Here is a 17,840-nt window from a genome sequence, read left to right on the forward strand (position 1 = left end):
CTGGTCATCCAACAGGTGTTTTGTTTTCATTTACAAAGTAGCAAACAACCTGACAATGGTTCATGTTAACATCTGGTTCTGATAAGAACCAGACATAGTATTTCAAAGGTTCCTAAGCATTTCAAAGTCTTATATTTACTATTTAGAATAATTCCTTAGAACAATTTTTAGGTATTATAAAATATTTTTAAATATGTGTTTACCCATGATCAAAATAGGTAAAATATCAAAATGAGTAGGATTGCATATGTAGAGATATAAGGACTCTTTGTAGATGTTTTTCCTGTATAATCTAAAGCCTAAACCCTAAGGAAGAGAATTACAGAAAATACAGACATGCAAGGAAGATAAATGAGTAATGAATTATCTTAACTTTTATTTGATTATTTTCATTTACATTTCTGGCACTCACTGACACTTTTTTTAAAAAAAAAAGATTTTAATTTTATGTAAAGATTGACCTTTGATAAAATAAATTAAAAAACATTTATACATCACTAAATCTCCATAAAATATACAATACTTTTGATACAGTTATAGGCTAGAATGACTTTGAAAGAAATGATACATATTCATAATTTTTAAGAGCTATTTCATATGTCACATGTAGGAATAAATATTTATATTGGATTTGCCAAGACATGTTAATATTAAACACTATGTAACGTGCACTCAAATTAAAATATACACTTTGAAAACATTTTAAAAGCATAAAACTATTTTGATTTAATCTAGATATACATTAGAATTTCTAAATAGAAATTTGAACATTATAAATAAAAGATATTATAACATCAAGTGAGATATAATCCAAAAGCTGCTAGGAACCAGTTTGGACGTGTAGAGTATAAATTACTACTTTGGCTAGAGTTGAGTCCCACCTTTTTTAACCTTTAATGAGATGGAATGATACTCGAATATTATTAAAATTTTAAAACATTACAAAACATTGGTTTTTATCTTGAAGTAGCTGCATTTCTTTTTCTCATTTATACTGATATGACAAAATCAAATACACGAACTGTCTAAAATGAAAATTGGAATATTACTGCTAAATGAAGGTGGGTATTTAACATTCCATAGACCAAATCACTCAAGTGCAACAGACTATTTTATACATACAAAGTCAAGATTTAGAGGAATCATTGCTTTATACTTACAAGCAAATTAGGATATAATTCTTCCATGTAATTCTGAAGATTAACACTCTTATAAAATATCTCAATGATTATTGGCACACAAAAATTTCGAGAGTTGGTATAGGTTAGCCGTTTGGCATTCTTAAATGATTGCTATTTCTAGAAAACAGCAGCAATATTGCCAACCCTGAACTGAATATACTGACCATTGAAACACTGCTACAACCTGAATCCCTTCATTAGTTAGCTGAACATTACTGCACATGAGGCTAAGAAGATTAATAGGCAGTGAGAGAAAACAGGATGTTAAAATTAATCTAGAGAACAATTCCATGTCTTTTCATAGGCGGCACTTAACATATAAGCTGTAAATATGATACACAATTTAATACATTTTGCTTTATAAAAGCACATATTATAAATTCTCTGCTCCTGGCCTGGCATGTCATTCTTATATTTGTTGTTAGTGAAAAGATCTGAATTTGGTAATTGAAAACTTGTCATGCATAAAAGTGAGACTAAGAGACATTGATAAGAGTGTGGTGGTTACGGGGGGAGGGGGGAGAGGGAGAGGGAAAGGGGGAGGGGGAGGGGCACAAAGAAAATAGATAGAAGATGACAGAGGACAATCTGACTTTGGGTGATGGGTATGCAACATAAGTGAACGACAAGATAACCTGGACTTGTTATCTTTGAATATATGTATCCTGATTTATTGATGTCGCCACATTAAAAATAAAATTATAAAAAAAGAAAAGAAAACTTGTCATGACAACTGTCAGTTATTGGGTGCTTCATGTAGTCTGAGATTTTATAAGTAGGAAAATGGTTAACAAATTCTGATTATAACAAAATATTTCACTAATTTTATTAATTACTGTGCCAATGGAATAAAAGCAAAACAATTCTTCTAGTCCCCTCACTGTACGGTAAACTATGTTAGTGTTAGATTGTGTGATTTTCTCAGATAACATATGGAGAATATTTTGTAGATTATCTTCCCCAGGATCTATGGGTTATTATAATGCATTTCAAGTTTACTCTCTGAACAAAGAAAAAGGGTAAGTTGTTATATTTTTCCTATTCATTCTTCCTCTTGATAACTGATTTTGAAATTAGAATAATTTCTAGGATTTCTCATTTTAGAGTGAATAACAAAAAATTGGATTCATATACTTAAATATTGTTCAGTGGTAAAATAAAGTATGAGAAGCACTTGATAGCATTATTATAGCATTTTCTATCATTGAATTGCATGTGATTGGAACAAAATTTTAAACCTTAAAAATCTAGTTTTAATTTAGCTCTTTTACATGTTCAGTAAAAATCATGTGTTGGGTAATTATTAACTAAGGTGCATGTTCATATTGAAGAAAATGTCAATACCAGGTTTTCAAAACTTATCTGACATTACTTTTTGACTGAAGTGTTCAGATGCAGATGAAAAGTTATATTTCTCAAGTTTAGTGTAAATCTCATCAGTCATCCAGCTAATAAACCTCAGTAGAGGTTACAACTTTCTTCACTATATTTTCTTAACATTTAATATATGTCTATTGAATTTGCAACATGTTTAGAAACAACCTATAATTTCAGTTAAAAGCATGATGCTTCATGTGTTTTAATATGGTCAGTTAAATCATACCATATATAAATTGTCCTACAAAATATGTATTTGACGATATTTTAAATGGAATGTTTTCAAGTTGATAGTGGTAGCTAAAGATGCTGAGAACTTAAAAGGTGCATCAGATAAAAAAAATCAAAATTTAAACATTAAAATTTTAGTCATCGAATCTAAAAATAATACCCTAATTGTATAAGGTTCCTTTTCAAGTAGTTATTTGTTTTTAAAAATATATAAATAACTTTTGTACTGTGCCTCTCTGTTCTGTACTTCAAAGATATGGACTATTATTTTTATCGCTATATAAATAACAAATATCCTTTAAAGAAGGGGTTGAAGAGAATAGAGGAGAGGTGTGCCTACTGTTCCCTGCTATCATGTGCATTTATGGATATAAAGTTACTGTGCACTCAGCCCAGCTGGATTAAGGCTAATGTATGTAAAAGAGAACCGAGGCAATTATCTGGATAAATCAGAAAAATTCTTAAAGTATTTTATTGGTCTAAATACTTTTTTCTCCTATTATATTTTAACACACAACAGCCTCCTTTCAACTTCACTTTACCTGTGTGAAATATTACATGGATAAGAAATTCCTTATGGGTTAAGAACTATCAATAGAATAATAATTTTCTCTATGAAATCATATAAATTAATATTAATATCTCCTTAGAAATCAATTCTCAAAGCACCTAATTCAAGGAAAAAGTAAACTAGAATTTTTTTTGTTATATGCAGAGAGAAAAATTTTTAGACCAGTAGTGACCATTAAAGCACATGTCACACCCCTGGTGACTTAGAGAATGAACCTCCTTGGCCACGTTCTCAGCTTTGACATTGTGATAGGAACAAGCTAGACTTAATTTGAACAAAACATTCTGAAGACTGGCAGGAACACACTGAATTTAGAAATAGCCACCTTTTCACTGTGAAGAGTACTTTATCAGATGTTTAGAGCCATGTTAAAATGCATCAAACTTATGCACTCCTAACTGTCCATAGAAAGGTCATTCATAATTTTACTGGAACTAGCAAGTAATTTTGTATATCTTATATATATAGTTCTTAATATAAGATCAAAAATTAGAGTTCACTGATAAAGGAACATAAAAACTAACAAAGACTTTGAAAAGACATTATAGAAACGTAGAAAGTCAACATTTCTTAAAGACACATGCTATACGAGAACCATTAACCTGTTCCAGTAGAAAAATCCCAATTTTTAAACAAGAAGGAAAAAATTCAAGCCAAACATGAGTAAAGGGAAACATCCAGAAACAGATCTATGTATTTTTTGGGGAGGAATAAATTGTCAGGAACATTGAGAAAGGATGTGCAAAATAAAAACTAGTTTATGTGTTTAGAGTAAAAAAGACAAGTATTATGAAGTTAAAAAATGTGACAGTTCCCTTAGTAAGATGAATAAAAAGTTAAAAATAACTCCCTTTTTAATGAAACAAACACCATTAACAGCAGGATTGTCACTGATTTTCTTCCATTTTTGTTTCAGAAATTATTTGAATAAAAGAAGGGGAAAATAGTCTGCTAGCAGCTATTTAACAGAAAAGAAGGCACAAACAGTAGGACTTAAGAGTTGATGAGCAAAGGCATGGTATCAGGTGGTTTTGGCATGAACAAAATCTGACCCTGAAAGAAATGCAGTTGAAGATCTAGTGCTATTTATATTTGTAGTTTCATACTTAAGTGACTTAAATCCATTAGGGATCCATAAAAATCTTTTCTTTCTTGCTTTCTAGCAATAAAATATACTTATCAAAACTTGCTAGCTTATCTGTGCAAAATGTACACTTATCACTGATGCAAAAAATATGTATGAAAATATACCCTAAAAGACCTGCTTTTCATAATGTTCATAATGTTCAAAACACCCTAAAAGACTTGTCAAGAGTCAGTTTCTGAAGAACTCTCAAGATCTGAATTCAGAGAAACCAAAAATGTGGAATCTAAAGGAGATAAGACAGCTGTGCCCTTGTAAGAGGCACTTTTGAATTTGTTGATGAAAGCTTAATGGAATTTACTTTCTAACAGCTGATCACAGATAAAATACTTGTCCTTAGAATAATTTAGGGCCAACAGACCTATGTTTTGATAGAAAACATCCTTGGACCATATCCCAGCATCCTTCTTTATATCATACTTATGATTCAGCTAGATTAGCACTGACTCAAGGTGCCACTAATAATTATGTCTGGTCTTAGGAAAGAAGGATACAACTGAAGTCGCTGAATACAACAGTCACTGTAGACTATCTCAGGAAGTAATTACGCACATTTGTTCAAGGATTATTTTAAAATCTCTGTAAATATATATATATATATATATTTACATTTTTGCTAATGAAAAAAAAATGTCAAAATGGTTGTATCTTCCTCCTACAGATTCTAGAATATGAAGTTATTCAAAACTAGACTGTGGAAAGAACCAGATTAGAAACAGGGCAGTGAGGTCACCAATTGCCACTCTTTTCTCCCAAGTTTGTTTAAATAACTACATATATCAGCTGCTGAAAATTATTCCACATCAGAAGCATCATTGTCAGAAAGATGATAGTTACTTCCCTTAACCCGAATATATTCAATGTATCTCCCCTCATCAGAATCTGAAGCGCCACATGTACATAGCCTGTTGTCAAAGAGTGATTCGATTTCTTCTAATTTTTTCCCTTTGGTCTCAGGAAGACAGCCATAGACGAAAAGGAGTCCCACAGCAGCAAATCCGGCATAGAGGAAGAAGGCTCCTGAGATGGAAAATAATGTATAGTAAGTCCTCATGAATGTCACAATAGGTTCTTGGAACTGAGGCTAAACAATGTATTTATTTATTTTTATTTTTTATTTTTCTGAAGTGAGAAGCAGGGAGGCAGAGAGAGACTCCTGCATGTACCTGACCGGAATCCACCTGGTATGCCCACTAGGGGGCGATGCTCTGCTCATCTGGGTTTTTGCTCAATTGCAACTGGAGCCATTCTAGTGCCTGAGGCAGAGGTCATGGAACTGTCCTCAGTGCCTGGGCCAACTTTGCCCCAGTGGTGCCTTGGCTGCGGGAGGGGAAGAGAGAGAGAGAAAGAGGAAGAAGAGGGGGAAGGGTGGAGAAGCAAGCAGATGGGTACCTCTCCTGTGTGCCCTGACCGGGAATCGAAACTGGGACTTCCAGACGCCGGGCCGACCCTCTACCACTGAACCAACTGGCCAGGGCTGTTTGGTTGATTCTTGAACAACGTGGGGTTTAGAAGCCCCTATTTCCTGTGCAGTTGAAAATCCACCTATAACTTTGCCTCACCAGAAACTTCACAAATAGCCTAGTGTTGACCGGAAGCTTACTGTTAACATAGGTGACTAACACATATTGTGTATTTTGTATGTATTGGTTTATATGTTGTGTGACTATTTTTACACTAAGTAAGCTAGACAAAGACAGTACATTTACGTATCGAAAAAAATCCGTGTGTAAATGGAACTGCACAGTTCAAATCGTGGTGTTCAAGGGGTAACTGGGTAAAGAAACCAAAGAAACCAATTTTACCATAGGCTAATTGACATAAATAAGAGTAAATTCCTACAATATCTCACTAATGTTAGAACAATGTTGAATGCAACTAAGTTATTGGAGGCCCTGGTGTGTGTGTGTACATACCAGTATACATGCCTAGGTTGGAAAGAGCACTTGATTTGACCTTTCTCTCTGGTCAATCATGCATAACTGTGGTCTGAAATGGAACCCCCAAAATACTGCCAGCCTGGTTATTCTAACCTGGTTGTTCTAACCCTGTGAATATAATCCAATTTGTTTTTGTGAAGTTATGTATTGCCAAACTCAAGAAGAGCAGTAGAGCAGGCTCATATGTGACAGTAGCTTTTAAGTCCTTCTTCAGTTCCTTGCCTAGGGGTACAGTTTCTGTCCTGTGTGCTTTCACAGCACCTTGCTTAGGCACCTGTCAGAGCAACCAAGAAATACTATAATTATGTGCATCTGTTGTCTGTCTTGTCTGCTAGACTGGAGATACTCTAAGGAAGAAATTTCATTCTCATCTTGTATTTCTACAATGACATAAAATGACATTGCTGATTTCATGTCTTAATGGAGTCCACGGTAACTCCATCTTTCCAGTCTTTCATGCCAGCATCTGGGAGTCAACCTTGCCTTTTTCCTTATTCTCTCCTCCAGTATCCGATGTGTTAGGAAATCCTGTCTGATCTGCTTTCAGATACCACCTGAGAACTGACCCTTCTCACCAGTGCGCTGATGCCATCCTCCCTTGTCTGCACGGCTGCAGTAGTCTCCTCACTAGTCTCCTTGTTCTTGCCACTTTCTGGGTCCATAGCACTTATCACCATCTGACATGCTATAAAACTATTTTTTTATTAAAGTATATTTTTTCATATCCCACTTACAGTTGACATACATTATTATATTAATTTCAGGTGTATAACATAGTGATTAGACATTTCTACAACTAATGAAGTGATCCCCCCAATAAGTCTAGTACCCTGCTGACACCATACCATGACTATTTTTATAATTACCATTCTGTAATTCTTAATCTCTTCACCTTTTTTTACCCATTTGCCCACCCTTGTCCTCCTATCTAGCAACCATCATTTGTTCTCTGAATCTCAGTGTTTTATTATTTATTTTTTAGATTGCATATAAGTGAAATCATATGGCAATTGTCTTTCTCTGTCTGACTTATTACACTTAGTATAATACCCTCTAGCCCTCTAGATCCATTCATGATTTTGCAAATGGCAAGATTTCATTATTTTTTATAACCAAGTAATATTCCATTGTGTATATGAAGCACTTACTCATTATCCATTCATCTACTGATGGACTCATAGGTTGCTTCCATTTCTTGGCTATTGTAAATAATGCTATGATGAAGTGGAATTGTTAGGTCATAAGGTAGTTCTGTTCTTATTTTTTTGAGGAACCCCATACTGTTTTCCATAGTGGCCACACTCATTTATAGCCCTACCAACAGTGTGTGATGGTTTCCTTTTCTCCACATCCTCACCAACACTTATTTATTGATTTATTGGTAATAGCCATTCCGACAGGTGTGAAGTGCGGTCTCATTGTGGTTTTATTTTGAAATCCCTGATGATTTGTGATGTTGACCACCTTTTCATATATCTGTTGGCCATCTGTTATGTCCTTTTTGGAGAAATGTCTATTCAGGTCCTCTAGTCATTTTTTTAATGGGATTGTTATTTATTTATTTTTTTGGTATGAGTTCCTTAGATATTTTGGATATTTACCCCATATACAATGTATCATTGACTAATTTCTTCTCTCATTCAGTAGGTTGCCTATTCATTTTGTTGATGGTTTCCTTCACTGTGCAAAATCTCTTCAGTGTGATATAGTCCCATTTGTTTATTCTTCTTTTACCTCGCTCAAGGAGACACTTGCCAAGAGCAATGTCAGAGAGTTTAATGCTCATGTTTTCTTTTAGGAGTTTTATAGTTTGGGTTCATACATTTATTTATTTATTTATTTATTTATTTTTTGCATTTTTCTGAAGCTGGAAACGGAGAGACAGTCAGACAGACTCCCGCATGTGCCCGACCGGGATCTACCCGGCACACCCACCATGGGGCGACACTCTGCCCACCAGGGGCGATGCTCTGCCCATCCTGGGCGTCACCATGTTGCGACCAGAGCCACTCTAGCGCCTGAGGCAGAGGCCACAGAGCCATCCCCAGCGCCCGGCCATCTTTGTTCCAATGGAGCCTTGGCTGCGGGAGGGGAAGAGAGAGACGGAGAGGAAGGCGCGGCGGAGGGGTGGAGAAGCAAATGGGCACTTCTCCTGTGTGCCCTGGCCGGGAATTGAACCCGGGTCCTCTGTATGCTAGGCCGACGCTCTACTGCTGAGCCAACCGGCCAGGGCGGGTTCATACATTTAAATCTGTACCACGGTCTTTACACCATATATAAAAATAAACTCAAAATGGGTTAAAGACTTAAACTTAAGGCCTAAGCCCATAAAACTCCCAGAAGAAAAGATAAGTAGTCAACTATATATTTGATATCATTCTGACTAATATCGTTTTGGATATGTTCCCTCAAGGGAAACAAAAGCAAAAATAAACAAATGGGACTTATCAAACAAAGAAGTTTCTGCATAGCAAAGGAAACCATCAACAAAACAAAAAAAACCCTACTGAATGTTTGCAGCAAATGATATATCCAATATGAGGTTGATATCTAAAAAATATAAGAAACTCATTCCACTCAATAACAGAGGGGAAAAAACCCAGTTGATCAGTAAATGAACAGAGGCCATGAAAAGACATACAGATGACAAATAGACATATGAAAAGATACTCAACATCACTAATTATCAGGGAAATGCAAATCAAAATTACAATGAAATACCACCTCAGACCAGTCAGAATGGCTATTACTGAAAAACAAACAATCTGTTGACAAGGATGTGGAGAAAAGGGAACCTTTGTGCACGTTAGTAGGACTGCAAATTGGAATAGCCACTATGGAAAATAGTAGAAGATTCCTCAAAACCTAAAGATTAACCTGACCAGGTGGTGGTGCAGTAGATAGAGTGTTGGCCTGGGATGCAGAGGACCCAGGTTTGAAATCCTGAGGTCACTGGTTTGAGCATGGACTCATCTGGCTTGAGCGTGGGATCACAGATATAAAACCACATGGCCACTGGCTTGAGCCCAAATGTTGTTGGCTTGAAGCCCAAGGTCAATGGCTTGAGTCCAAGGTCTCTGGCTTGAGCAAAGGGTCACTCGCTCTGCTGGAGCCCTTTGGTCAAGGCACAAAGGAGAAAGCAATGAACAACTAAGGTGCCATAACGAAGAATTGATGCTTCTCATCTCTCTCCCTTCCTGTCTGTCCCCATCTGTTCCTCTCTCTGTCTTTGTCTCTCTCATTAAAAACAAAACAAAACAAAAAACCCAATACAGAAAAAAACCTAAAAAGTATTATAACATATGACCCAGAAATTCTACTTCTGAGTATTTATTTGAATAAATCCCAAATGCTAATTTGAAAAGATATGTGCACCAATACATTCAATGCAATATTATTTACAATAGCCATGTGGAAGCAACCTAGTGTTTACTGATAAATGGATAAAAACGATGTGGTACACACACACACACACACACACACACACACACACACAGAGCAATAAAAAAGGAATGACATCTTGCCATTTTCAACAATATGGATGGATCTAGAGCAATGGTTTTCAACCTTTTTACACTTAGGGACCAGTGAAAATAGAATTATTTCAGAGAGGGCTAAGGCAGAAATCTCCCCGAGCATAAGCAAATTTGATTAAGATCACTGGGTCTGTAATCTTCGTACAACATCAGGGTGGTTAACTCTTTTGTGGACTGGTGGTTGAAAAACACTGTAGAGGGTGTGTTAAGTGAAATAAGTTAAGCAGAAATAAATATACCATATGGTTTCATTTATATGTGGAATCTGAAAAATCAAAGAAATGGACAAACAAAACAAAGACAGACTCATAGAAACAGACACCAAAGGGATTTTACCAGAAGGGAGGATATGAGGAGATGGGTGGAAAACGTAAGAATATCGTCAATAATAATATAACGTTGCATGGTCACAAATGATTACTAGAATTAGTGGGGTGATCACACTGTCAGGAATGAAAATGGTCAATCACTATATTGCACACTGGACACTAAATTACTAATATTGTGTATCAACTCTACTTAAATAGAAAAAAGAATAGAAACAGTATATCGTTACAGGCTTTTTAGAATTTTGGATGTTAGTGCTCAAAAAAGTGGTAGCATTATTAAATTCTGCCAAAGGAAAGCACAGTTACTATTAAGAAAAGAATAAAACAAGACTAGTATGAGTAGTAAATGGGAAATATTTTTGTCACAATGGTGATACTGACAAGCTAGCTCTTAAAGAATGTGGGAATTTTGAGAAAAAAATGAAAGGAGATGAAATCCTGTGTTCTGATTACAAATAAAATTGTGGAGGTAAGAACAGCAATGGAGTCTTTAGTGGAGGGAATGGGTAAGGATGTTAATCATACTGATGGTAAAATACTCTAGACTTGACCAGGCTGCTCAGGCTGTGAACTCCTCTAACAGAGCAAACCCAGTTTGGCTTTATAAAATGTAATACTGAGGAAATAATCGTCACCTCTCACAATTTAGAGCAGTGGCACGAGTTAAAGTAGCTAATGAAATCTGTCAGTGCTAAACAATGTGATGGTTGGGAAGGTTCTTAAAGGCCGTCTAGCTTCTCACTTGTGACTCAGACTCTCAAAGCCAAATAATATCAAGCAAGTTCTAATAAAACACAAGATCCTTTTATAAAATCTAAAGCTGGCTAATGCAAAAGTGCCTAGGTGGCCCTCACTGGTGAGGCCTGTGGTTACACCGGAGGTGTGGGAAGGCCCACGGGGCTGTGACCTACTCCATGTAATGGGCAAGTCAGTTCTGGAACTGATGTAATTATTCCCTGTTGGAATGAAAATGAGAAAAACAAAATGTCTGTACTGAGTTTGTCAGGATTGGTAAGCACCGCAGACATTCCTTAGTGTTACTCTCAAGGAAATCAATTTTCTTTGAGTCCTGTATTAAATTTCTGATTAAAATAAATATTTAATTGAATTTTACAAAATGAGGAATCAAAGAGCATGTCTGATTGTAATACCTCTCCAAGGGAGCATTTTAGTCACACATGATATACATAAAATGGTTTACTGGTGACATTTCAGAGGTGATTTTAGTAATAAACATTACTGAATGGGGTCCAAGGAACACTGTCTAAGCAGGGTAGTTTTGGAAGGAATCAAAATTTGAGGTTTCATGAAACAAAAAAAGGAGCAAATAAAAGAAGACATGGTATTTCCAGACACACGTCATTATGGTATATATTCGTTAAATCAGGAATATAAACATACCTTACATAAATTATAGCATGCAGATTAAAATGTCGATTGAAAAGACAGGGAAACTAACCTGAACTGAAACATTGTTCCATTATTAGCCGCAGCAGACCTAATGGACCAGTGCACTCAGCTGATAGAAGCTGAGTTAATGCAGAGCAAAAGGCTTCCTTTAACTGGTATTCTCAACAGAAGCCTGGCTGTCGCCTCATGTTTTCTCTGGTAGCATAAATTCAGGAAAGAGGTGGTTTGCTATCAAAAGTCTTACTGCGTAGACTTTTATTTGGTCTACACTTTTCTTTAAGAAATGCCTTCTCAGGATATTAGTCTGTATTTAGGTCTTCAGACATTTAAACATTTTCAAGAATCAGCAATATGGGTAAATATTTATGGTGTCAGGAAGATAAATTTATAAACTTAGGCAAAAATTTTAATTGCCAAATGGGATAAAGCTGAATATACTTAATATATAACCAGTTTAAAAAGCCTCTGCATTTCCTTTCCAAAAGAAATATTTCTAAATAATATAAATGGTGACTGGAGAGAGAGGGTTTTATAAAGATAATAAAATTTTAGACAAATACTATTATATAAAACAGTACTTCAGCATGTTTAGAAGAGAGGAGGAATAGGTTTTTATACTGTTTATCATATTTGTCATCCATTTACAAAATTCATTTATGTATTTATTCATTTGATCAACACTTTTTTTTTTTCTTTGTGGCAGAGACAGAGTCAGAGAGAGGGACAGCCAGCCAGGAAGGGAGAGAGATGAGAAACATCAATTCTTCATTGCGGCTCCTTAGTTGTTCATTGATTGATTTCTCATATGTGCCTTGACGGTGGGGCTACAGCAGACCAAGTAACCCCTTGCTCAAGCCAGCGACCTTGGGCTCAAGCTGGTGAGCCTTGCTCAAACCAGATGAGCCCGCGCTCAAGTTGGCGACATGGGGTCTCGAACCTGGGTCCTCCGCATCCCAGTCCGATGCTTTATCCACTACGCACTGCCTGGCCAGGCTGATCAACACTTTTGAGGGCTGTTATCAAGTGAATAAGATGCCCTGGAAGGTACTGGGATTATAATGGTGAGCAAGGCCTGGTCCTCGTCTAGGCTCACGCGATTTATGGTCTGGTACTGTGGGGGCAGGGAACTGACAAACAAAACCTGTTCTTGCAAAAAGAAATTATAAGTACCCAGAGCATGGAATGAGGGGAGCAACAGGGAGGAGTCAGGGAATGGTCTAAGTCAGTGTTTTGCAATCACCAGTCTGCGAAAGAGGGGGCCACCCTGATGGTGTATGAAGATTATAGACCCAGTGAGCTTAGTTGAATTCTCATATGGCAGGGCAGTTTCTACTTATCAGCCTGTATCACTGATGAAAGTACTATTGAGGTTGTCTTAGGTATATTTGGAGCTTCACTTGAATTAAATATTGCTCTCTAGAAATTTCAGTTGTATTCTATTAAAAATATATATATTGTCTGGTTATTTGAGAGTTTTCATTTTATGGTATTATAATTAAAAAATAATGCATAAAATACTAATAATGGTTTTTATTTCTGCCTTAGCAATCCCCAAGTTAAAAAGGTTGAAAAACACTGTTCTAAGCCGTAGGCATTCCATATACACCACAGAGGCTTACGAGAAATTAGAATGAGAATCTCCTATTTTGTTATTTAGACTCCAGCCACAACTTATAAACTCATACAATGAAGAAATCCTCTTGCTGAGAAGACAGAAGTCTTTTTACTTGAGTAAAAATGGACTTGTAGTAGCTTCCCAAAGTTTTCCCCTAACTCTGCCTCTTCCCAGTATTGTTTTCTTTTGGGCTATGGTCTCCACACATTTCACCTGAACACTGTGCCATGCCTGCAGGTCTGGCGGTGTGCGTGGTGTCTGCGGGCACTGAGCTGCGCGCGCCCTGGCCGGACACACAGGTGGTACAGGGAAGGCGTGGCCCTGGCGGGGCTTCTCTCAGCCCTCCTCGGTTTCCGGTCTCGGACCTGACTCCATCCTGTCACAGGATATCTTTAAAAAGCCCTAGACTGCATACATCTTTCTTCCATTCTCTGTTGTGTTTCTTCATTCAACTAAAAGCTCTGCTGTGAAGGGTTCTCCTGGGGAGGCAGCCGGGAGATGCTGGGGTTGGCGGTGGGGTGGAGGCTGTCCAGTGCCCAGCACAGGGAGCAGTGCTGCCTAGGATGGGACAGTGCCTCTGACCTGTGCCTGGCACGCTTCCACGGACTCAGGGGAACAAGGAAGTCACACAGAAATATTTGTGACAGCAAAAATATACCATGATGGTATGTACTTTAACCACAAATGGTATAGTATCTGTGATTAATAGACTAACGAGTAGGAAAAATAAAAATACAGTTGAAAAAATAGCCGCTTACCATAGTATGTAAGATACTCTGCTGTGTGGAGAAATGTCAGTGAAACCAGAACATTGAAAATCCAATTTATTCCAGATGTACATGCATTTCCTGTACTTCTTGCCCAAAGAGGATAGATTTCAGAATTCACAGTCCAAGGCATTGGTCCCATTCCTGAGAATTACAAAATTTAAAATTTCAGTTAAACAGTAAGGAATTTAAAAAAGAGTAGCTTTTGTCTCCTCTAAGAGACAATTTAATAAACTCAGCAGTAAGAAGGATGGCTTTTTACCAGGTGCGAAGAAAACAAGATATAAAATAAGGCCCAGAAGTGCAGTCCAGGAGTATGGGGTAGGGCAGAAATTGTAAGCCCAAAATACTTCTTCTGTTTTGAATATGGTTTCATTTTCACACCTGAAAAATAATGCAATATGAATATTAGAGTTTTAGGATATAGTTGCAGAAATTCAATGTGATCATCTGACACATTTGGATGTTTCTTAACATTATTAAAGAGTTCAAGATGTTTTCCTTGAAAAAAATTTAAATATACAGTATTAGATATGCAAGTTCACATAGAATTTTTAGAGGTGACTGTAATTCAAGAACAACATAGCCTGACCAGGTGGTGGCACAGTGGATAGAGTGCTGAACTGGAACGCGGAGGACCCAGGTTTGAAACCCCAAGGTCACTGGCTTGAGTGCCGGCCCATCTGGTTCAAGCAAAGCTCACCAGCTTGAACCCAAGGTCGCTGGCTTGAGCAAGGGGTCACTCAGTCTGCTGAAGGCCTACGGTCAAGGTACATACGAGAAAGCAAGCAATGAACAACTAAGGTGCCACAACAAAGAATTTATCCTCCTTATCTCTCTCCCTTCCTGTGTGTCCCTCTCTCTGTCTCTGTCACAAAAAAAGAGCAATACAGAAATACTTTGAGTATACCATTCATAACAAAAAAAGGAACAATCTGATTAAAAAGTGGGCAGAAGATCCGAATAGGCATTTTTTAAAAAGACATACAGATGGCCCGCTGGTAAAGGAGAAGGTGCTCAACATCACCAGTCATTAGGGAAATGCAAATCAAAGCCACAATTAGGTGTCCCTCACACCTGTTATAAATGGCTGTCATCAAACAAGACAGATATGTAGACAGAACTGACTTAATCTTAAAAAGCTGACTCCATTTAAAAACTAATCAACCTGAATCCTGTACCCCTCCCCGTTTCCCTGGGGTTGACTCTGGAATATGCACAGAGGCTTCAGGTAATCACAAACTACCATTAGTCCTTCCTCTGGGGCAGGCAGTCACAATGGTTAACTTGCCCTGGCACCAGAGCCACTGGTATCTGGTCCCTTTGTTACACTCCATCACCCCTCCCTGCATTCCTCTCGGAATACGTAAGTCCATTTCTCAGAGGGGTAGACAGTGGACAGTGCGGGACCTATTTTCTGTCCTGCTGTGCCCCCAGACTGCATTCCCCTAAGTTCCTATTGAAACTAAACTGACAAGCTGGATATGTCTGCATTGTTCTTCAGCCTCTCTACTCCTTTGGCATTGGAGCCACTTTGCATACATGGCCTATGCGTGAAACAATAAGAAATAGCGTGTTGGTGAGGATGTGAAGGAAAGGGAACCCCTGTGCACTGCTGGTGGGAATGTAAATTAGTGCAGCCATGATGGAAATAGAATAACAGTTTCTCAAAAAAAAAAAAAAAAAAAAAAAAAAAAGAGCTATCATGCGATCTAGCAACCTCACTTCTGGGTATTTACCCCAAGAAAATGAGAACATTAACTCAAAAAAATATCTGCATCCCATGATCACTGTAGCACTATTTAAAATAGCCAAGACAAGGAAGCAACCTATGTGGCTACTGATAGATGACTAGATAATGGAAATGTGATACACACACACTCTAGAGCAGGGGTCTCAAACTTGGGCCCGCGGGCCGCACCCACCAATTTTGTGCGGCCCGCAGACTAATCCACAAAGTTTAATTAGTCTGCGGGCCGCACAAAATTGGTGGGCGGGCTGCATGCAGCCCGCAGGCCGCGAGTTTGAGACCCCTGCCTAGAGTATTCCATAAAAAGGAAATCTTGGCCTTGGCTGGTTTGCTCAGTGGTAGAGCGTCGGCCTGGCGTGCAGGAGTCCCAGGTTCGATTCCCAGCCAGGGCACACAGGAGAAGTGCCCACCTGCTTCTTCATCCCTCCCCCTCCCCTTCCTCTCTGTCTCTTCCCCTCCTGCAACCAAGGCTCCATTGGAGCAAAATTGGCCTGGGTGCTGAGGATGGCTCCATAGCCTCTGCCTCAGGAGCTAGAATGGCTATGGTTGCAACGGAGTGATGCCCCGGATGGGCAGAGCATCGCTCCCTGGTGGGCGTGCCGGGTGGATCCTGGTCGGGCACATGCGGGAGTCTGTCTGACTGCCTCCCCGTTTCCAACTTCGGAAGAAGAAAAAATTTAAAAAAAAAAAAAAAGAGGAAATCTTGCCATTTATGACAACATGGGTGGATCTTAAGGGCATTGTGCTAAGTCTGACAGAAAGAGATACCATGTGATGCCACTTAAATGTGCAATCCTAAAACAAAACAAAAACCAACAAGAAAATCTGAGTTCATAGATATAGAGAACGTATTGGTAGTTGCCAGGAGTGGGAAGGGGGGTCAAATGATACAACCTTCTAGTTACAAAGAAAGAAGTCGCCGGGATATAATGTATAGCAGTGGTTCCCAACCCCCGGGCTGTGGACTGGTACTGGTCTGTGGGCTATTTGGTACCGGTGCGCAGAGAAAGAATAAATAACTTACATTATTTCAGTTTTATTCATATTTAAGTCTGAACGATGTTTTATTTTTAAAAAATGACTAGATTCCCTCTGTTACATCTGTCTAAGGCTCACTCTTGGTCACGTGATACATTTATCTGTCTCACCCTAAAGGCTGGTCCATGAAAATATTTTCTGACATTAAACCGGTCTGTGTCCTAAAAAAGGTTGGGGACCACTGATGTACAGCATGGGGACTACAGTCAATACCACAGTGCATCTTTGAACATTGCTAAGAGAATAGATCTCATCAAAAGAAAAAAATTAACTATGGCGATGGACGTTGATTAGACATTGTGGTGATCATTTTGCAATATGTACACATATCAATTCATGTTGTATACCTGAATCTAGTATTTTATATGTCAATTATACTCAGTAAAAAAATAAAAAGAAAAATGGGTGTTTTATAACCATTCCTTATAAGTCAGACACTATTTCCAGTTAGTCCTTGAAAGCTGCATTAACACCTTCTGACTAACAGTGCAGTGTGTTGTGTGGCCTGGACAAGATTCACATTCCAGAAACATTTTTTTATTTGTGAAATGGGGAGAATGCCTTACAGGTAATTTTAAAGACTGGAAAGGGGTCTTAGGATAGATGAGGGCAGGGAACCATTCTTACATCTGATTCCCACTAACCCTTCCTTCCCTTCCCGCTGCGCGCTCTTGCTTGCTGCTCTATCAGTCCTGCCCGCTGACTCTGCGCCTGCCTCTGTGGTCTTAGATTGACGCTCAAGTTGCACTTCCAATTCTTTACCTTAATTGAAATCTGAATTGTACCCGAAGACACAATCGGCCTCAAAAAACATTCTTATTCCTGTTACCATTTTTAGACTGTTGCTCTACTTCTGTCAACCTTTACTTTTGAAACTTGACATCCAAACCCTACCTGTGTTTCTGACCTCCACCATACCCTCCTCCTGTCTGGGTGATGGCGGTGCTTGGT

At 38.0% G+C, this 17,840-nt stretch overlaps 1 protein-coding gene across 1 annotated transcript in view; it reads right to left on the reverse strand.

Annotated features, from left to right (window-relative positions):
- Window positions 1-356: 356 nt before the first annotated feature.
- The window catches only part of SLC2A13 (solute carrier family 2 member 13), a 359,257-nt gene continuing 341,773 nt past the window's right edge, over window positions 357-17,840 (reverse strand). Inside the window, exons 8-10 of the mRNA XM_066368963.1 lie at window positions 14,364-14,485; window positions 14,093-14,245; window positions 357-5,524 (exon numbers count right to left, since the gene is read on the reverse strand). Coding sequence (XP_066225060.1) covers window positions 5,298-5,524; window positions 14,093-14,245; window positions 14,364-14,485 — 502 coding nt within the window. The 3' untranslated portion in view covers window positions 357-5,297. The remainder of the gene's footprint in view (window positions 5,525-14,092; window positions 14,246-14,363; window positions 14,486-17,840) is intronic.

This window comes from Saccopteryx leptura, chromosome 2 (assembly GCF_036850995.1).
Source record: "Saccopteryx leptura isolate mSacLep1 chromosome 2, mSacLep1_pri_phased_curated, whole genome shotgun sequence".
Classification (NCBI taxonomy): Eukaryota; Metazoa; Chordata; class Mammalia; order Chiroptera; family Emballonuridae; genus Saccopteryx; species Saccopteryx leptura.